This window comes from Thermobia domestica, chromosome 9 (genome assembly GCF_964235325.1).
Source record: "Thermobia domestica chromosome 9, izTheDome1.hap1.1, whole genome shotgun sequence".
Taxonomy (NCBI): Eukaryota; Metazoa; Arthropoda; class Insecta; order Zygentoma; family Lepismatidae; genus Thermobia; species Thermobia domestica.
Window position 1 is genome coordinate 223,921,502 of NC_137462.1, and position 23,471 is coordinate 223,944,972.

The window sequence follows — 23,471 nt, forward strand, 5'->3', positions numbered from 1 at the left end:
TCTGTCTCCTTTAGCATTTAGCTTGCATAATCGTGAGATCTTAAACTAAAGACTTCATTTTTCATTTGCCTTTACGTATTTGTAGTGTAAGGAATCCTTGAGACAACGTTTGAAAGATATCATTTCATTTGTCGGAATTACTGAAAATAAACTTTCCAACAATGATAGCTGCCAAAAATAAATCAAGACCAAAGTGATAAAGTGCACAAATTGGCCCCTAGGGTAGTTTCTTAAGACAAAGTTTCATATTTATGGCAATTATTGAAAAAAATTAAAAATTTTAACATTGTTAAGGTAGGACAAATGTATCTCTATTAGTGGTTAATATTAACAATATTTGAGCATCGAAATTAACCTTACAAGCACATTGACACATTTCAGTTTGTATTTTAAAATACCAATTAACTTAGATTCACATTCAAATCAATGAAGTCATTCATGTTATAGGTTAGAGTGGGTATATATTTCCGAGTGATAATTCAACAATAGTGTTCTGAAGTATTTTATTTGTTTGCTGACGGAGTTTCAAAATTAAGCTCTTTAGATCTTCCCCCTTGAATTTGTTCAAATTCCTCAGTTACGCTACTTACATCAGGGATGGCCAACGTGTTGACTGTCAAATTCTGACATATAGTCCGCAGCAGTCACTCTACCGCCACTCATCAAACCTTTATTTCACCCTCACCCTCATGAGAGCCGCCCTTGTGTGGCTGAATACTTATGCTTGCATCACGGAACATTTTGAAGTAAAGGCATTGGATACTGTTGATAAATGATGTAAACGTCACTATCGACCAAGATCTCCATTGTAACAGTTGTTCCATTTTAGGTGTTCCACAGTGAGTTATACGATGATATGTTTAGTTTCCTTTCTTTAGGACGCATGTTAAGCAAGGGCGGATCTAGGACGGACTTCTGGTGGGGGTGGTGGGTTGTAATACTGCTACTTAGAGCTACTTTTAAGAGCTCCAAACTCTGGGATGCGTTTTATTTGTATATATAAAATAAAGAAGTTTCCTCTTCTGGGGGGGAGCGATCGCCCCCCTGGATCCGCCACTGACGATAAGGAAATAATTCAACAAATAGGTTGAATAATTGATGCACTGATCCTCACGAAGGAGGCCCTCTCGAGGCCTCCTCACCCTCAATTACCCTCGCCCTCAATGATATCAGGGCGAGGGTGCGCGAGGGCGAAAACAAGCTTCGATGGCGAGGGTAAGGGTGCGCGAGGGCGAGGAAAAGCTTCGACGAAAAGGGCGAGGGTGTGCGAGGGCGAGGAGAAGCTTCGACAGCGAGGGCGAGGAGAAGCTTCGACAGCGAGGGTGAGGGTGCGCGAGGGCGAGGACAAGTTTCAATGGCGAGGGTGATTGTGCGAGAGGGCGAAGAAAAGCTTCGACGGCGAGGACGAGGGTGCGCGAGGGCGAGGACAAGCTTCGATGGCGAGGGTGAGGGTGAGCGAGGGCGAGGACAAGTTTTGGCCGCGAGGGCGAGGGCCAACTGCTACTGCGAAGGCGAGGGTGAGTGAGGTCGAAGGAAAATGAACATCTATGGTCCAAAGTATACAAAAGTGGTGTCAATCCTTAGTGTTTCGTTAGTACTGGTTAGTACTCCAAGCACAACGGTAATACTCTCACCCATGTAAAGTTATTAACGAATTGAAGTGGCGATATTCATTTGACGACAAGCCAGATTCGCCAGTTTTGTAAATATTGTGTAAAGTATACAAAAGTGGTGCGAATTGTTAGTGCTTCGTTAGTACTGGTCAGTACTAAAAGCACTACTTTAGTATTCTCACCCACGTAAAGTTATTAACGAATTATGTCACGAAACTCCCATAAGGAATACATAGATAATTTTTCATTGACTGAAATTCTTGCCAGATCCAAAAGCACTAATGATCTCTACTAGTGCAATCGTTAGTGTTTCTAGAGCTCCAACTCCCTACTTTAATGCTTCAATAGTTTGAACGCTGCAACCAGAAACTCTCCTCCAGGAAGCACTAACAACGATCTCTTAAGCAGTAATGATCTCTTATAGTTCAATCGTTAGTGCTTCCTAGATCAACAAACAACATTAGTGATTCAATAGTTTGGATGTTAGAGCCAAAAGACTTTTGGGGGACCTAACTTCAAGTTAGCTCCTTTCTAGAAAGTACTAAGGACGAAACCTAGTCCAATAGATAGTTAGTCGCTAGTGCTTCTAGAAAACACTAATAATTTCGTTAGTGCTTCTCTGTTAGTGTAGATATTTGCCATGAAACTCCCATAAGAAATACAAATGGTGATCAGAAAAATGGAAACGCCTGAACGAAATTGCAACTTACCAGATTAATATGGTGTCGGGCCACCTTTCTCCTTCAGAACAGCCTTGATGCGAAGTGGGATGGAGGCATAGAGGTCGTGAATGGTAGCAAGTGGAATTTTACACCATTCCTCGTGCAGGGCATCGGCCAGTTCTGTGAGAGAGGATGGAGGTGGAAATCATCGCCGGAGTCGTGTTTCCAAGACGGATCACAGATGTTCAATTATGTAGAGATCTGGGAATTGGGTGGGCCAGGGAGGTGTTGAACTTCATCCCGATGTTCCTGAAACCACGCTGCAACAACGCCAGCTGTGTGAATGGGTGCATTATCATCCTGGAAGATGGCGTCATTGTCCGGGAACAACATCCGGACCATAGGATGCAAGTGGTCTCCTAAAATTGCGACATAATCGTTGGCAGTGATTCGTCCGCTAAGTGTGACCACAGGACCCAATGAAAACCATGATATAGCGGCCCACAGCATCACCGAGCCGCCGCCATGTTTCACAGTTGGGCGGAGACACTGCAGATCATAAGCTTCTTTGGGCGTTCTCCATACATAAACACGGCCCGTGGTTGGGAATAGGATGAAGGATGACTCATCCGACCATATCACACGTTTCCAGTCCTCAACGGTCCAAGTTGCATGGTCGCGGCACCATTTGCGACATGCGAAAGCGTTATGGTCCCTGATGAGTGGTTTGGCCCGTGCAACACGACCCCATAAGTTCATGGCATGTAATTCGCGGCGGACTGTGATTGTCGAAACAGGGTGGGGGAGGTGCTGATTAAGTTTCTCCGTCACTTGCTCCGCAGTGGCACGACGGTTCTGCGTGACAATGCGCTTTAATACCCGGCGTGACCTGTCACTCATGACTTTCTTCTGCCCACTCTTCCGCTTCCCCGATGTGGTTTTCCCGTGTGTTGTGTAGGCCGTCATCACCTTCGACACTGTCCCACGCGACACATCTAACACAGTAGCCACTGCCGTCACATTCACTCCACATAACCGCGCACCAACAATTTGCCGTTTGAAAATCTGAGAGGTCTCCCATTTTACACTACCTGCGTCTGCTGCAGCCATTGTACACTGCTGTTCCACTGCGCGTGACGTAGTATGGAGACCGACGTAACACACCACCACCAGCGGTCCGGCGCTGCGGGCGCCACGACACCACTGCCAACTCACACATCTGACGTGTTGCCAACTACAGGTGTTTCCATTTTTCTGATCACTATTTGTACATTGGGTGTTTTTCATTTTGTAATATTACCGCCAAATTTAAAATCACTAATAGTCAATTATACTGTAATTTATAGTGCTTCGTTACAACTTGCTAGTGCATAGACTCCAAACATTAATGCCCATCGCGAATGTTTTTGTGGGAAGGGGCTGTCGTGTAGTTAGCACTCCATAAGTTTTATCTTCTAGTGTCTATACTGTTGAAAGTCTAATGTAGGAAGTTCTGCAATAAATCTCAGTAACAAAGTAGTAACCACTACACTATATGTGGCCAATAGTGCTTTTAAATTTGGCAGGAATTTTACAAAATGAAAAATTCCACGTGTCTAAATTTAGCCCCATCCACATCTCAAATGCTACTGAATATTTTCATATGATTAGTGCTACCATAGTACACTAAACACTAAAGTTAGGGCTGTAATAGTTTAGAAGTTATTAGAGAATAACTCGATTGGAACTAAATTTAAATTTATCGAAACTTACAATGATTATCCCACAAAGGAAAGATAAACATCATGGTTTAATACATCATTAGTGCTTCCCGAAACACCAAGCACTAAGTTAGTGCTATGATAGTTTAGGAATAATATGTGAATAACTCACTCGAGGTTAAATTTAAATTCGTCGAATTTTACAATAATTGTCCAACAAATGTAGAACAAACGCTAAAAATTATTGTATTATTAGTGCTTCATAAAACGCAAAGCATTAACACTACTGTTATCATAGTTTAGGAGTTATTAATGAATAAGTCGGGTATGACTGAATTTGAATTTATCTAATTTTGTATTAAATTTCCACAAATATATGACAATGACTGAAGGTTAGTGCACCGGTACTGCTCAAAAAAATACTACGCACTAACGTTAGTGTTATGATAGTTTAGGAGTTAGTAATGAATAACTTGGGTGGGGCTAACTTTAGATTTTTAAATTTTTACGTCATATTTCACTAGTTGTCACAAAAACGAGACAAATATTAGTGGTTAGTGCATTGTTTGTGCTCCATAAAAATTAAGCACTATCGTTAGTGATATAGTGTAGGAGATATTAGTGAATAACTTGCGCGGGGCTAAATTTAAATTTTTCAAATTTTACATTAATTGTCTCTCAAAGATTAGTACAAATGCCAGAGATTAGTGCATCTTTAATGCTCAAAAGGCACTAAGCACTAACGGTAGTGTTTTCTTAACTTAGGAGTTATTAATGAATAACTCGGACGGAACTGAATTTAAATTTATCGAATTTTACAATAATTGTTCTCTCAGAGATGGAACATACATCAAAATTAGTGCATCGTTATTGATTCCCAAACACCAAGAAGTAACATCAGTGCTTTCATAGATCAGAAGTCAGTGCATAATGCGAAAATTAGTGTAAAATTCTATAAATTTAAATTCAGTCATGCCTGAGTTATTCGTTAATGACTCCTAAACTACGATAGCACTAACGTTAGTACTTAGTGTTTTGTAGCACTAACGATATATTAATCTTTTACGATACATTTATCCCAACTCTGTGAGTCGATTATTGTAAAATTCAGTAAATTTAAATTTAGTCCCGAGTGAGTTATTCACATATAATACCTAAAATATGATAACGTCAACCTTAGTGCTTGGCGTTTCGGGAAGCACTAACGATGCACTAAAATCTGACGTTTATCTTACCATTATGGGATAGTTATTGTAAAATTCCATAAATATAAATTTAGCTCCAATCGAGTTATTCGCTAATAGCTTCTAAACTATTAAAGCATTAAGATTAGTACTTAGTGTTTTACAGAGCTCTAAGAACGCACTAACCACTGGCGTTTGTACCACTTTTATTGCACAATTAGTATAAAATTGTATAAGAGTTGAAAAATCTAAAGTTAGCAACGCCTGTGTTACTACTTAATAACTTCTAAACTATCATAGCAATAACGTTCGTGTTTAGTGCACTAACGTAGAACTAACCATGTGCAAAGTTTCAGTAGTATTTGAGATGTGGATGGGGTTAACTTTAGACATAATGGAATTTTTCATTTTGCAAAATTCCCGTCAAACTTAAAATCACAATGACTACATATATTGTAATGGTTACTACTTCGTTACTTGGTTTTATTACACAACTTCCAACATTAGTCCTTCAACAGTATGAACACTAAAAGATAAAATTTAGCGGGTGCACCTTGCGGCTTCCCACATGACCATCCACAGTGAGAAGCACTAATGTTCGGAATTGATGCACTAGCACTACTACCAAAGTACTAACGATTACACTAGAATTGATTGACCATTAGTGCTTTTAAATTTGGCGAGAATTTTACAAAATGAAAACTTCCCCATGTATTTTTTATGAAAGTTTCGTGACACATAACTTGTCATATCTACACTAATAGAGAAGTACTATCGAAACTATTAGTGTTGTCTAACGATGTACTATCGATTGCACTAGGATTATCGTTGGTGTTTTCTGGGGAGGTTGTAAATACAGTGAAATCGAGACACGCTTCAAATTTCTCAAAGTACACCTAGTCATTCTCTACGAGAAGGACTTGTACATAGTAGGGATGACATATTAAGGTGTTTTGAGATCATCCACCTGGACAAAAGAACTCCAGCAAGTATTGGCGGAACGGAATAGGCGATACCATCGATGGAGGAGTAACAAGACAGTCCTGTAAGCGTAAGAACGGGACCAGCGCCGAATTAGAAGGAACAATAACGAGAGTGCACGAACTGATAATTATAATCAATCTAATCAATACTACTCGAGTATGTATTCTCAATTCATTCAGTGTTCATTGGTGATTGTGAATTTTTTTGTAATTAAAAGTTTGTCATCTGAAAACGTATGGAAATTCTCTTCTACCCGCACCTTGGGAGACATCACAGGTATGTGTTGGATTATTTGTTCTATGTTCTTTTCTTTACAGCATCGCCAGAGGAGCAGATAATCAGCGAAGTATAGCTTCTGTCTGTCAGTGTATGATAGTTATGTGTGCCATTATTGGTATTTGCTTCAATGAAGTTAAAACCAGGGAAAGACCCTGGGAATAGCACTTCATTTTGTTCTGAATAATGAGATTTATCACTCGTAAATTTGGAGTAGCCTTCTTTTAAAATTTAAATGTTCTCATTTTTCATTAATTAAATAATAATTTGTTATTTATGCTCTACCGACATTTCCAAATTCATTTAGATTATTGCATATTAACTAATTTTAATTATTAAAATTCGCATAATCTTTCCCTTCACCTTACCCATTTTAATGTTTAGGGCACTTCATACCATTCCTACAAAGTGGATCTTTACCAACATTCCAAATTTTGTTCTGGAAATACCACTGAGGTCTGATTAATCACAAAAGTTACAGAATTAATGCTCCGATACTCCTTGCATGTGCCTGTGACTGATATGGGGCTGCCTCCCCTAAAAATCATATTAAAAAATCACGCTATGTATCCTTAGCAACGACAGAACGTAAGAAGCTTTTTTTCTAAAATCAAGGAATGTGAAATTTGGCGCTATCCTTGTAAAACGGTAAAAGTTTTTCAAATCTGGATTGTTAGTTTATTAATGCGCGCTCTTAGGGTGGCACTTGGGGCAAAGGCTAAACTGACGGATCTATATTAAGAATATCCAAATCTTATTCTGAATATGCCAATGAGTGTCAGATTAATCACAAATGTCACATAATTAGTGTTCCGATGCTCCTTCCGTGCTCCAGTGATTGATATGACGAAACAGCTCCCTTTACAAAAATCACAGAAAAATTCACGATAAATATCTTTAGCACGGGCGTACGAAAATAAGGTACATACACCCTCCATTCCAAAAGAAACCGAACTTTTGAAAACAAATAGTACCACTAGTGCCATCTGTTGTAATATTTTACCGGTAGATGGCGCAGTCCCTCATTGACAACTGGTATAAATGTCATGACATTTGGATGCGCGTCAACAAAGTTATTGCGTTTCAACTGTCAGTATGTTGTGTACATCGGTCGGAAAATGAGTTTCAAACAACGAGCTGCAATTGAGTTTTGTGTTAAACTGGGTAAAACTTTTAGTGAAACGCACCAAATGCTACAAAATGCATATGGTGATGAGTGTCTATCCCGTACGCAAGTTTACGAATGGTTCAGGCGATTCAAATCAGGTAGAGAGACGCTGGATGATGACGAAAGATCAGGCCGTCCCAGAACCGGATTATCGGAAGAAAACATCGAAAAAGTGCGTGAATTCATCAAACATAACAAAAAATCGTCACAGACAGTCACTGGAAAGTTTTACTTGGGCGTCATGAAGCGTTTGCTGGCAAGAATTCATCGTATTCGGTCCGAATATCGCGAAATCGGCAGTTGGACTCTTTTGGACGGTAATGCACCATCACATCGTTCGCGACTTGTAACTGAATTTTTGGTCAAAAATCACATTATTCGGTTGCATCATCCGCCCTATTCATCAGATCTCGCTCCGTGCGATTTCTATCTGTTCCCGAAACTGCATTTGGCGATGAAAGGAAAGTGGCACGCATCGATTGATGCCATTGAGAAGGCGACGACCGCCGTCCTAAAGACCTTCCAATAAAGGACATGGAGAAGTCGTTTGACAACTTGTTGGAGCGTGCAAATATGTGTATCGATGCAGAAGGGGAATACATTGATTAATAAAAATGATTTGTTCCAAAATGTACATTGCTTTTTTGTTTTTTTAAAAAGTTCGGTTTCTTTTGGAATGGAGGGTGTATATCTTATAATTAATATGTAATTTGTCATTACTGCAGAAAAAATTTTGATTTTTGAAAAATGTCAAATCTACTGTAAATGAATATCTTCTGTCAGTGTAACAGCTTTGTTGTTATGAGGTAATGGAATATGGCATTTTTTACAATGAATTAGGATTCTTACGTATTTTCTGCACATTTAAGCAAAAACCAGTTCGAAATAGAACAGAAAAATGTCAGTAAGAAATGTACTCGCAGGAACCACAGAAAAAAATCTTAATGAAAAGTAAGATTTTAAAAATGAATAGTCTAGTCTAGCTTTAAATTTCAAAAATATCATTAACCTAATGTAAGACAAATAAAATCAACTTACTTTTATTCAGCATGCCTTCCTGAACGAGCAAGACATAAATTAATGCAAATAACTAAAGCCACTGTGAACACCTTCTCCAACATATGTGGAGTAATCATCTGTACACTCTGGAGAATTCTCTGTTTCTGCTTATCTACATTGTTACATTATTTTTGATAGACAATTTGATTTAGGATCTCCACAGGAAAAAAAATGTACGGTGTAAGATTTGTACTTTTCGATGGACATTCGACACTTGACCCCATAGAAATAAGTCGTTCCACAAATTTCTTTCTTAAAAGATTTATAGCCATACTTGAGCAATGCTGTGGTGCTCCATCATGCATGGACAATAATTCATCACTTTGACCTAAATTTAAGTGAACAAGTTCGGCAAATATCTTCCCTCATAGTAGTTTTTGGTATGATGCCGTTGTCACATTTTCATCAAAAAAGAAAGGTCCTATCACCTCAGTAGCAGTTATGCCTAACCAAACCATTATTCCTCGTTTGTCCATTCACACTTCTGATCTCACGTTTGGCTGTATCGATGACCAATATCTTGCATGTGATGAGGACACTGAACCATTTATGAAGAATTTGGCTTCGTCAGAAAACGTAACTTCAAACAAGAACATAGGGTTCTCATTTAACTTCTCAATGAACCAGATACAGAAATAAACACGATCACCATCATCACTTGCACACAACTCGGAAACCATTCGGACCTTGTATGGTTTTATCTTCAAGTTTCTTAAAATTCTTTGTAGCGTAGTTTTCTTAATATTTGAATTTAAGCTTCGACGAGCAAGGGATTTCCGCGGTGAACTAGTAACAGATAACAACACAAGTCTTTTTGTTTCTTCTGTCGATTCCCTTGAAAATCTTGCACTTTTCTAGATGCAAGATGGACAGTGTGAAAACAATCCCTGCGAAACTGTTTGTACAAACGGTCAATTTGCACGTCGCACACATTTAGTCCGAGTTTTTTTTAGCTATACGTGATCTTGTTGCTTTTGCAGATTTTTCTGATAAAGTGTACCATTCAATTCTATTAGCATGCTGATCCTGAGTTAAAGACTGCATGATCGAAAAACACCACAGTATGAATGTACTATTAAAATGTAGTGGAAACGACAAGCAATTCACAAACGATTAAGCCAGTCTACCCCCTAGATTCACGTCTATGTAATGTGCACTTCCAAAGAAATCGATCTAACCCAGGTGTTGTTACAGACATGAACTCCTAGTGAACTATCAACAGGTAAGTCGTAAATTGTTGGTGTATTGCGATAAGAAAACATCTGAAACTGTTGTCAGTGCAGATGAACAAGAAGCTAAGCCAAGAATTAGAAGGTGTTTTACAAGGGTTGTTGATATTGTTTGAAATCAATTTAGAGTAGGACGCCAACGTATGATAAGGACATGGAAGTTGAGTGTTTCAATGCTTCTTAAACACACGTCTTTTAGCCTGCATTCTGAATCGGCTAAAGAAGAGCATGGAAGAAAATAAAAGAGCCTTCATTTGAATAGGCCAAAAGGAGCCTGGAAGATAATAAGAGAAAATGGTGTGGTTTTTAAAAGTGGATTTGGGACTGGGGAGAGGGAATTGAAGCCCCCAAATGGCCACTGGCACATAGAAATAGCTTCTGGGCATTAATTTTATGATATTTCCGATTATTTTGACGCTCATAGCGAATAAAGAAAAGTTCGAACTTTTCTTGCCAGCTTTGTTCCCCAATAAAAAGGAGAAGCTATCATAAAATTAGAGACGCATGTACGATCATAGGTGCAAGGGGAGGAACAATGGGAGGAATGTTGTGTTTTCCAACCAAAACTGCTAATTTCCCAACCAAAACAATAATTAGAGTAAACTGCTTCCCACATTTCACATTAAAACTTTAATTAAATTAATGAAATTTTGAGTTCACCTCCCTAAAAGAAATCCATACATGGGTAATTTCCTATTGTCGTTTCAGCTTTTTTTTAAACAAACATTTTTCGACAATAATGCCAAATTTGACATTATGAAAAATATTTAGCTTCTGCCAGCAGTTCCTTGCGTAAGGACATTCATAATGAATTTCTATCGCTTTTTCAAAGGGAGTTTTAGCCCCATATCACTCACTGCTACAATGGAAATAACAGTGGATGATTGTGTGCGTCATGAGATTAATTTCATGCTCATTGACACACCCAAAACAAAACTTGGAATTTCAATGCCCCGTCCCCTGTACACTTTGCTTTGGAGCCATGAACTTTAAATTTCATTTTCTCATGTTTTTGGCAGCCTATAACTTCGAATGGAAGCATTTGTGCACCCAGGTTGGTCTATACTTTTTGTCTTATCTTGGTGTCAGGAATCACCTCCCAAACGTTGTCGGTGTTGTTTTGAAACACCCTGTATATCCATATATGCTTACCATTCGCTTTCTACTCTAATAATTGCTGAAGCTTGTTTATTATATATAGCGCTTAGAGCACAGGGCAATCAACCCATAAAGTTGTGAGAAAAATAGACAAAATTTGTAATGTAAGCTTCTGCACGTTGGTCTACTTACCTACATTAGGGACTTTCAAATTTCATCCATTTTTCCACTCAAAAGTTTCGATAATTCAACAGGGGTATAATTAGACCATGATAATTTAATTGCAATTCATCGTAATTTTGCCCATGCCCATCGTAAAGGTCAGATTCATCATTATTGTAACAGAGCTGTGCTTGAACAATTGACCGTAGAAATTCAAACTCCGCTTAGTTAGAATTTCACAACCTGGTTTTATTACAAGTGTAAACTCTTTAGTAGGTTCAGAAGAGGCCGTGGATCATGTGTCACATTTGATGGTGTGTTTTGGTGGGTCAATGGTTCACGATGTTTGGGGGGGAAGGGGTCAGTGGTTCGTGGGTCAAATTTTCATTGACCCTCACCATCTCTGGTCAAATCTGTAAAACCAAACAAAACAATATTAATACACAAAACGCTCAACATCTTAGCTATTCACGACGTAACTATTGCATGATCTGAATAACTCTAGTATATCCACAAATCATCATTTGTCTTATTTTTCCGAAATACGTCATGACTTTTCCGACAACCTAATACTTTAAATGTTGTTAATACGAATGTCGATATAACTTGTTTTTGAGTTAAAGAAGGAAATCTCGAGTAAATCATTGTGACACTCAAAAGGAACGTCTCTTTACACTAGCACTAGTATTTTGTATAGTCTTACATGCAACGCGTTTAACTAGCTAATAGTTTAGTTGAAAGATGAAGTGACGCGGTAGGTAAGTGGTTAGCGTATTGAACTTCTATTCGGCGGACCCGGGTTCGGATCCCGGCTAGGTTGAAACTTTTTCAAATATTTCAATTTCAATACATACTCAGTATGACAAGCAATATCTTCTCTCCTCCAAAAAGAGAAAGAGGTTGGAATGAGGAGAATTGGAGGTCTCTCAATGGAGGGAATCATTTACAAACTTATTTCCTGCAGTTGTTCTAGATTTGATAGTTTCAGCTACTTTCAACCATTTCCTGATTCATGCGAAGTCAGTATTTTTTTATTTCTCTTAACATACAGTATATAAAAAAGTAATACATTACATGCAGAGCAATATTGAGGTTAATATGTGGTGTTGTTTGGAAAACACGATCCGCACCATAGAGAGTCTTCTTAGACTGGAGAACTGTTTCGTTAGTCACCTGCTTTACAATTTCATCTGCATAAACACCTGGATCAGGGCTACCAAGTGCTGTCAGTGCCGAGAAAAGTTATATACAAGTTGGGTTGCATCTATGTAGGCGTTCTCATAACTGCAAATAACCTGGACTCCAAGTAATGGAATTAGAGCACTTAGTGGGAGATACTTTTGTGGTTCGCTGAAGTCTTGCATTGGTCTTAAAGACTTGTGGGAAGAAAAGTTTCTTTCACTTCATTTCAAGGGAAAAGATTTTTAAAATAAACACTACGCATTTTCAAAATATACAAACGACTCGATAAATTGAAATCGTACTGAGATCTTTCAGTATTTGCTACTTTCAAAGTATACGAGACTCACGAACAGTTCCAGTGTCTTACACTCGTCGAATGTTTCTAACATTTCGAATGTCTCGAACATTTCAATAGTCTCGAACACTCACTGGTGGATCCACGTGGGGGGCGGAGGGGGCGACCGCCCCTCCAAAGGTCTTTTTTTTACTTTCAGCATTTACCGTTGGGAGATACAAATATGCTCTTTTCCCGACTGATCCAATCTGTATGACAAGCCTAGCAGAGTCTAACCAAAATTTGTTTTATTAATAGGCCTACTACTTAATACAGACTATTTATTGAATTGTGACTACTTCTGTCCTTAGTTCCTTGAGACGGTCACCATAAGCCCCAAAGAAGTGAGAATATGATTCATTCGTTGGGACGAACAGCTGTAGGAAGGAGGCTAAGACGACTCACTCTTTGAACTAAAAATGTATATTTTAAAATTGTGTCCTAGAAAAAGATGTGCAAATGAAATTCGGGTCCCGAGACTTCAATTACTTTTATCTTGAATAAAGAGAAATATAGACTCTTCAGCTCTTCTTATTGAAAACTGAGACTTTTCGGTTCGTTGATTGATTGATATGTATTTATGTCATTTGTCAAAAGCGATGCTTTACAGAACGAGTACTAGAGTTTAAAGTTGGGTCTGAACTATTGTGGTGCGTTCGATGCTCACTCACCGGGAATCAAAACACAGAACCTCATGTATCCAAGATCAATTGTACATTTTGCTAGCTACTAGATCAACAGAGAACCGTGACTTTTGGGGTTCAACACGGAAACACCAGGAAGGCACCAGGGATTCATTGTGACTTTTAATGGCACTTCATCTTTTCTTGTGAAATAACACAAGCTGTTATTGTAATTCATACATAAAAGACGAGGTCCTGAGTGAATAACTGATCTTCGCACAGGCTAAACCGATTAAACTAGAAACATGAAATTCGAACAGTAGACAAGATTTGTGACGTAAGGTATCACTAAGAAAGGATTCTTTTTGGAAATTCGAAGAAAGGAAGGGGGACGGAGTAGAAATTATTTTAATAAGATGGCCATCTTCCCGAATCTGTTAAGGTTAAATACTTGAAATTGGAATTTCGATTTCTCATTTAAAATAATTTGACACGCATTTCAACGTAGTAAAATGGGGAAAAACAGGTGGAAAGAAAAAGGGGCGGGATTACAATTATTATAATAAGATATCAATATCTAAGAATCTTTGGTTAGAAACATGGAATTTGTCAGGAACAAGGTAGATATTAGCTTGTGCTGTAACATTCACAGAGATGGAGTGCAAGGTGATTAAGATCGTTGTGTGGTTTGGGCCCGTCGTGGTCTTTGCCCGTAATTATTTTCAACTCGTGAGCATTCCCAGAAAGTTATGAGTCTGAGTCTAAAGTTGGACTCTTTAGATTTATCAGAATCGCAAATAAAATCAAGAAACTGGAAATGATTTTGAAATTGCTTTTTCTAAATCTTTAAATTCATCAAAAGGGCACAACAACAATCGTAAAAAAGTATATATATATATATATATATATATATATATATATATATATATATATATATATATATATATTTAATAAACAATTATATATTATACATATGACATTTGATTTGTTTGTTTAACGTCCCACGATTGTGCCAGAACGGCTAAAGAAGACGTGGATCTAATCATTATAGTAGAATCCGAACATTTTTTCGTTCAACTCTACTTCCACCGGGAATCGAACCCGAGAGCAAGCGCACCAAAGGTAAGCGTGTTAGCCATTCTTTTTTTTTTTTTTTTTAATGTTAACTGATCCACCAAATGTGCCTCATTAACTTGCTTAATTACTTAACACTAGGTTTCTGTTTATTTTACTCCTTTTTACTTGTTTTCCCATTAACCTAGAACAACAAATACACGAACGCAGAAACATCGAGGTGCATGTGCTAGCGACTAGACCAGCGGGAGGGCATATCATTACGCCAAATGGGGTTCATATTATATCTGAGATGAAAGAAAAACAACAAGTTATATGTGCTTTATTCTCTATTGGTAATTTCATTTAAAGATGAGAATTTTTCAAAATTAAATTTTAATTTGCATTTCTTTTTCAAATATTTGATATTGTCAAATATCACCAGTTGGTATGTTAAATTAAATTTAGTTTGTGTGCAGTAATGAACGGAAATATCACTTTGGTTTTACATTCTGATCTTCTTTCGTTCATTTTATCGTAGGCTTTGTTAATCTTTCAAGAGGTTTCATTTTTTCACTATTTATGCATTTTAATGGCTTATATTTTAATTTTAAATAATTTTAATTCATATTTTAATTCATGTACACAGTTCGTGCTAGATTTAACAAAATTTCTGTTGAGTTTGTGTAAGAGAAAGTTTAATATTGATATCTTTTTGTTATTATATTATTTGCAGTATTTTATTGATTAAATTGTGTATTTACCTAGTAATGATTCATATGGTTAAGGAATATTGCAATATATTATATAGGATTTATATTCACAACACATTTCGATATATGTTACTGCTGTAGTTTGACTTCAAACTGTCGCTTTGGGTTCCTGTTAGTAGTACGGTACAAGGTTTAAATGCAGACATAATTAGTATTATGCATTTGAAAGTGTATCCCTTTACTTCTCCTGTGCTTGATCTGTGACCTTGAATGAGCAGGTCTGTTCTTTGAAGGGAAAACAACAATATTTTTCTTTAGGGAGAAATTCGAAATTCATGTTCGGGCAATCACCACGGGGAAGAATCAACGGAAATATCCGTTGAGTTCAGTTTGAATATTTTTTCTTTTCAATTTTCAATCTGTTGAATTATATCCTGATGTAAATACAAATGAAAGTAATATTTAAAGCTTGCTCTCCTATATTTTGGACTGTTTGGAACAATATGTGCCACATACTATCAATCATCACTTTATAATTAATTATTATATTATTTTTAAGCTAGCAAGAAATGTAAAGTATGCGACAAAAATAAACGACCACAATCACCATTAAAACTAATGACGATTTTGGTCATTAATTTTTGTCCCGTACTTTACATAAAATATCATAATGAATTTTGTTATTTGTATTATTCTTATGCATGTATACTTTTGTTATCTATTTACTGTGCAAGACAGCGCATCTGATATATCGCGGTGACTATGTGTGAAGTGAATCATGACACCTCTATACCTCCGAAACTTAAGTGCGTATTTGATCTAAATCTACAGAAAGAATATACGTTCATTTAAAAAGCTTACAAATTCGGGTCCCAAAATGGAATCTGGGAATCAAGTTTACACGCCCCTCCAGCCCCGGATTCATATGCGTCTTATTTTTACAAACTAAAATTTTGGTCACCTTGAGGCTACACTTATCTTCCAGGAAGCGAACCGCCCCCTCCAAACGATCCATCTGGATCCGCTAGTGCGAACACTTCGAGTACCGTAAAAGGGGGTTACTTTGGATAAGATTTAAGAAATTTTAAGGATAATCGCATGTGACTTGCAAACGTAATGATTTAGAACATATAAAAGCTAGATATATATAAGGAAAACATTAGTGCAAGTTCATTCAATATGACCATAGTTATTGAAATATAAACTTTGGTGCAAAGTAACCCCATAGTTTGGGTTATTTTGCACAACATACAAAAAAGTATGTTCAACATACGAACATAACGTTTCTGTGCAGTTTTCCCTTCAGTATTTATACATTTTACTTTACACAAAACTATATGCAGTCTACAAATATTGATATGAGAATGAGGGTACCGGTACCGATACTTAGTATGAATTACCAATATTTGTAAATAAAATTATGTATTTTCTGGTACCGACACAGGAACCACATTCTAATAGTTTAGCATATGTTCCACAAAAATACCAACTCAGGAACAGAAAAAAAAATCCCCGTAAACGGATATGCCTCGTTATTCCTTATGTCCAAGAATATCATCCCAACCGTAATCAGTGGAAGATTTACGGGGTTTGGGACTTTCAGGCTGAAGCGCACCCAGAATACATGATTACTTTTTTTTTTTTTTTTTTTTTTTTAATATAATGTTAGTCATTCCTATGCGTATAAGTTTCAAGTCCCCCCAAAAGTCTGGCGATTTCTAAAAAACGAAGCCTTTGTGAGTGAAACCCTCTGAAACTATTTTTCTGGATCCGCCAATGTTTATAATTTATTTTCCAACAAGAAATTCGTTCCAGCATCTACCTAAATAGGAAATTCACCTAAATGTAGAATGCAGGAGGTTCCGGTAGTAATAATTTCCTATCGAAGCGATATTTTGGACCGGTGCAAAGTAACCTCGAGTAGAGGCTGAAACCGACTTCTCCCAGTTTTACTTTTTTTTATGACTTGAAAACGTTTCTAATTGCAATTTCAACTATTGCATCAAAGTCTCATTATACACAGTAGAACGAAACTGCCTTAACTTTCACTTAAATTCCTTTACGTGTTATCTTTCAAATTTCGGCGACCTTTACAGTGAGTGCTTTCCATACCTCTACAACAACAAACCCTGCGGGTAATTAGAACTAATATCTATATTAACACCCAACATTATAGCCAAAATACAGTTAGATGTTCTATCTTACGGTGGCAGTTGCAACTTCCTCTTTACAGTCCATGGTTTTACTGACAGAGGTCTGTGAACTTCTCATATTTTATGCAAAATAACCCCGTCTTACGGTATCTCAAACATTTCGAGAGTCTCGAACACTTCGAGTGTCTCGAAAGTTCGATAATTCGATAAAATTAAAATTCTTTATCGACGGAGCGGTTTTGAAATTTTATCGAATTCTTATCAATTACTCGAATATCGGAACAGCCCTAGTTCCACTTCATTTGAAGTTATTTGAAGATGATTTGACCGCGCAGACTTGAAAAGAATTTCTTGAATGTATTCAGGACCCGAATAAGAAAAGAAAAGAAAGCTTACGTGCGACCTTGGTCAAAAACGCCTAATTACGTAATATTATTTCATAAATTTTACATTATGCGACATTATTTTATATATGAACGCTATGAACACTATCTACTTGGACGTAAAGTATAAAGTCGTGAAAAATATATATGTTACGCAGAAAAGTATTGTCGTATGTAAGTCGACGTTCTTGTCTTCTGTATGTTTTAATCAATAATCGCCGCCAGTCTAATTCATATATCATAAACCAGAGAGATTGGTAGTGGAGAGATACCTCATGTACAACTGTGCTATTAAATATTTATGTTATGTTAAAGATGGTTGGTACTTTCTTATGCGGTATGTATTTTTTAAAATATTTTTTAATTAGCCTATATCAAAGTTTTCAGTGCCAGGAAAACTCGCAGGCAGAAGCCTAATTGTCTCATCTGTTTTCCAGATGCGACAGAAGGAATCGGAGTTAACCAGGAATTTAGAAGATTTGCGCCCGTTGTCAGATGCTTCCAGTTACGACGAAACAGTGGCAGTGCGTTTACGAGATAAAGCGTCCAAAGTCCAAGTAAGTGTTTCTTTGTTGAAGTTTAATGTGTCTTTTCAGCACCGAGGATATATGAGACGTAAGCTTGCAGTTTAAGGTTAAATCCGAACCCCCAAACTGCGTTCGAAGTTTCCACACCGGGAATCGAATACAGACCACGCGCTCACTAGACCAGCAGGAAGATTCGTCCTAGTAAGTGAAGTATGGCATCTGTAATAAGAAACTGTTGATCAGTTTACTCTTTAGTTTTCTGTATTTTAAGTATCAAGTTAAATGTATATTGATTTTAAGGAAACATCAATTTAATACAGTACAGTACTTCCTATCGGGTCTCCTATGCCGAAGGTGTATACTGCCCACTTATTCAACAAGGAGCTTGAAGTATTTTAAGGGTTTGTAGTCCTGTTAACCCTTGTATGCATATGCAGGGCCTCTCAGGCCCTGTGGTATTTTATTTTGAAAGCTATTGTAGATCTATTTAATCACTAAGTCTTGTTATTTATGTATTCTTTTAGCATTCTTTTATACATTTATTAGTAGCATTAGAATATGTTTAGCATTATCAGTAAATCAGTAAAAGTTGATTTATTTTAGTAACCCCTTAAATGCATATGCAGGGCCTGGGAGGCCCTAATGAAATAATTATAGTGTAGGAATTATGAGACACACTTTTGTAAATAAAATTAATTCTAAATGAAATGTTATTTAGTTTTAATACTTCTTTCTATTATTATTGTGCTTATTTGTAATTAATCTTATTTATAGTTGCTTTTTTATACGTAGAAGATGGGACTGCAATACATATGCAAACTGTTATCAATCGTTTGTATATAAGATGTTTATGTAATCTATAAGTCATTTATTTACAATTTTTCTACTAACTTATGTCCTTTGTTCGAACAATGGCAACAACAGAGTTGTTACAATCAAGTTCTATATAATATGTATCTTTCAATGTTGCTTTTATATTGTGACGGTACAATCTGCAGTGCTTGGTTATATTGGTGCGCAATTTGTGTTTGTTCTCAGTTTCAGCGGAAAATCTCATCTACGTCTAATAGAAGATCAACTACGAAGAGAGTGTGTGAAGATGATTTTGCCCGTTTTGTAAATGAGTGCCCTGATGATAGTGTTCTGTCGAACGGTAGTAGTGAGAAATTTGAAGATAAAGAATCCAATAATACAGTTCATCAAGGAAGTGTGAGTGATGAATATTTCGATATGTCATCAGGCCCTGAAAGCCCTAGTGAGAATGAAGCTAATCATGATTAATGTATTAGTGATTCCGATACACTTTTTAGTCGAAACGATACAATTTGGAGAAAAAAAAAACTCCTCCATCACGGACTCCAGCACACAATATAATGAAGTATTTTCCAGGTGTTTCAAAGGTAGTGAAAAAGATGCGTTTGACTTTTTCATTTCAAAGTAAATCATGGACGGAATTTCACACTATAGAAAACTCGAGGGAAGAAGGGTAGCCACATTGAAACGAACGGAGTGAAATATGATAGTCTGTACGAAATGAATGCTTTTGTTGGCATTTTGTTACTAGCAGGAGTGGAAAAAAACTGTGTACCAAACATGGAACTGTTCCTCTCTATGAAGTCAAACCAATGTTCAAAGCCACAATGTCTGTCAACAGGCTTCAAGACATAAAGAAAGCCTTACGATTTGACGGTAAACGCACAAGGCAAATCCGTCTTGAAAATGATAAACAGACATATATTCGTTTTGGGTAGGAAATATTTCTGGGAAACTTTAGAAACGTGATTGCTCCAAGTGAAGAACTTACTGTGGGTGAGTAGCAAGTGCATTTTCCTGGTAGGTTTGGGTTTACTCAATACATGCCAAGAAAACCTTCAAAGTACGTAATAAAAATATTTTGGATATACGGCACTCGATCATCATATGTCGTTGATGGTTTTGTATACACAGGAAGAAAACCAACAGAAACCAGTTGAAAAATTCTGTGAATGAATGTAGTCAAAGGCCTCTGAAAAACCGTTTTTTGCCTTCACGAAATATTACTATGGATAATTTCTTTGATAGTGTTGATGTGGTTGAGTATATCCTACAAAAATGACTTGCGATTATGAAAATACTAAAGCAAACAAGCGCGACATTCCAATTGAAATGAGAGTCTCATCTCGTACAGAACTAGGTTCATGAATGTTTGCATTCAGGCAAAATGTCACTATGATCACCTAAGTGCCAAAGAAAAAAGCAGTGATTTTGGAAACCACCATGTATCATAAGGCAGTCGATGAAAATAGCCAAAAGATAGGCAGTGATTATAAACTATTACAGCAAAACAAAATGCGGAGTTGATGTTATGGGTCAAGAAGTTAGAGATTATACATGCAAAAGACAAACTAGAAGGTGACCCTTTGCTCTTTGGTCAAATATGATGGATGTGGCAGCAACAAATAATAGTATTGTTTTCAGAATGCAGAATCCAAATTACTATGAAAACGAGGAAGACAATCGTCGTGTATTCTTACAGAAACTGGCAGAAAAATTAATGAAACCCTAGATGATTCTAAGATCACAAATACCAAACTTGCCACTAGCAAATATTAGTGTTTTGAAGATATGCTAAACTGAAAACTATCAGGAAGTGAAAAAAGTAGTACTAATGCAAAAAAATCTTACCCATGCAGTATTCATACAAAGAGTGCATCGGCATACTGCAAGTGTCGCAAAAGCATTTGTAAAGAACACAGTAAAATGATTTGCAATTCATACGTTTTGTATAAACATTTTTTTCTCAAACTGCTAAACAATGATGTCATATGCATACAAGTATATGAGCAATTGCATAAATACTGCTCTCTTAATGATTATAGTGCCATTTCTCACAGGTATGACAGAAGTTTAAAATAAAGTACAAAATTATAAAGTATTATGAGTAAACTGAAAAAAAATATATTTGAAGAATATAGTTCATTATAGTCGTTTTTTTTTTTTTTTGTATTTTCTACTCTTGTATACTTATGAAAATGCCCATTGTTAGTCTATTGTGTATTAAATTAAGCCATAATAGGGCTGCAAGTAGTAATTTGCATCAAATTTCAAATAAAATTATTTAAACCCTTTGAATAACATACAGGGCCTTGGAGGCCCTGCATATGCATTAGCGTATATTTTCTGAACCATGCGGACAAGGGTTAACTAAATAAGTATATATTACGATTTCTAATTTTTTATTGAAAATGTGACAAGACGAGAGATCCGCAAAATGTGCATAGAGATATCCGCATTAATAATCTTCAAAAGTGAACTTCGTAGAGATATCTATTGAAGATTATGTTCTCCTTTGTTATTTTTACATACAGAACGCCAAGTGAAATATTTTCACATTTTGGTATCATTAAAAATCGTAATAATCAGAATCCAAAACTTAACCTGATTAATTAGTTAGCAGCACTAACATACGTATTCTCTTTCTGTTAAAATTTATTTGTTTTATTTTATAGCAGAGGCCATTGACCAGATACCTGCCAATCCGCAGTGAAACTCTGGACCTTCGTCAACATATTGAAACAGCTGGTCATCAGATCGAATTATGTTCTCACGTCTCTCTGACATCAACATCTTGTCGAGGATACTTACACAAAATGGGCTCAAAATTTCACAATTGGAACAAGAGATGGTTTGTTTTTGATCGCTTGAACCGAACTTTTATGTACTATGGTGATAAAAATGAGAAGAAGCCCCGAGGTGGGGTTTATTTCGAGGTAACCATGCTTTCTTCCATTATTTGTGTTAGACTAAATTTTTAAACTTTTTAATTGTTCGATATTTGTGTATGTAGACACTGTATAACTTATCAGCTATCAACATAAATATTCTACCAGTAATGATAAGTCACTTGCCGTAAATTAGGGATTTCAATACACTACGGTCCTTCGCTAGTTTTTACGTTTTGATTTTGTCACCCTGCTTGCACATTTTTCTTCAGGTATGATACACACGTGGTATTACATTGCCCAGCAACACGAGCTGAAACGGATTCGAGGTGCGATTGTGTAACGTACTGAAAAAATCAATAGAAATATTCAAGATGAAGATAAAACATTAACAAAAAAAATCAAGGCTTACGTTCCATTTACATGTTTCTAATTTACACTCATAGATTTGAGAGTTTAATGGAAACCAAATTTGAAACGGGTAAAGGATATAGCCGGATGAGGGGTTGAGAACTGCCCTCACATGGATTGCTGTGATATTTATACCAAAGGTACTCAAAGATAACTTTGACCAGAAAATCAACTTCAAATTCCTTCGAATTTCGACGTTGTTGAAATTTCGAAAATATTTTTTTCCTATCTCGGAAGCAACTTGAGTTACGCGGTTCAAAGAAAAATAAATATGCTTTGCTTGAAGGGCCTCACTGAAAAGATGGAACAACGTACTTCGCCCTTCAAATTTCTAGTGAAAAGCGCGTTGAAAATATTCGAATTCAAATCTTTTGGCTTTGTGTTTGAGTGGCCACCTTCTATTTTCCACCATAAAAGCAACACCAATCCGCCAATAATATATTTTTACCATGCTTTAATAACGTTGATGCAACTTGGTGTAAAATGAAGAAAACCAAAGTCGGAACGCTTAATTGTCGCCTGCAAGATAGGTAACCCACGTTACGCCATATATCTTTTGACCGGAACAAATGCTGTCAGAAGTCAAAGATGGTACATGTTGAGTTTCTGACACGTCATGAATGGCTCTAAATGGCATATAACTCTCATAATCTTACCTCTTCCAGAAACTGCGTGAGTGCGCTAGTGTTACTAATTTTCAGTCTACTTTAGTAGAATACCAATAGTTTTAATCGTGATTTATAGAAAACGTTTTTTTTTAATTATCTCTATGTGTACCCATATAGAATGTACTACATGTTATAATGCATAAGATGATGGTAATAAAAAATATGTCTATTGCAAAGTCTTCCTGAATTAGAAAACAATACAAGGAACACGAGACATGGTATTCGACTCATTTACAGTCTGAGTCGACTCTGCGACTTACGATCTAGGTCTAATTTGCAATTGCACCTACTAGCTATCGAACCTATCATTCTCTGAAAATTAGTACCGGCGGTAAACCTGGTCGGGAAAGTGACAGGGAACGGCGGTTCCTGACCACGAGGCCGCGGAAAAGCCACGTAGCAATCCGCCTCAAAGTTGTTTTGTTATGAATAGAACGTAATTTATGTGGGCCTTCGAGCACCTAAAACTCAGGTCGATATAGCGGAGGAGCAAGGATGCGGAAAGGCAGCTACCCCGCTTACATAAGGTACTGTCCCCGCATTCTCATGGTAGGACTGAGGTTTGTAGTAATAAACATTGTCACCCAT

The 23,471-nt window shown here is 36.8% G+C and overlaps 1 protein-coding gene across 5 annotated transcripts in view; it reads left to right on the forward strand.

Annotated features, from left to right (window-relative positions):
• Positions 1-23,471, forward strand: part of LOC145660611 (pleckstrin homology-like domain family B member 1) — an 865,216-nt gene that overhangs the window by 787,809 nt on the left and 53,936 nt on the right. For 4 of the 5 annotated variants that reach the window (XM_081725875.1, XM_081725878.1, XM_081725876.1 and 1 more), the window contains exons 16-17: positions 18,014-18,133; positions 21,592-21,852. In XM_081725875.1, the coding sequence (XP_081582001.1) occupies positions 18,014-18,133; positions 21,592-21,852 (381 nt within the window). The remainder of the gene's footprint in view (positions 1-18,013; positions 18,134-21,591; positions 21,853-23,471) is intronic. The other variant, XM_081725879.1, reaches the window with a different exon arrangement.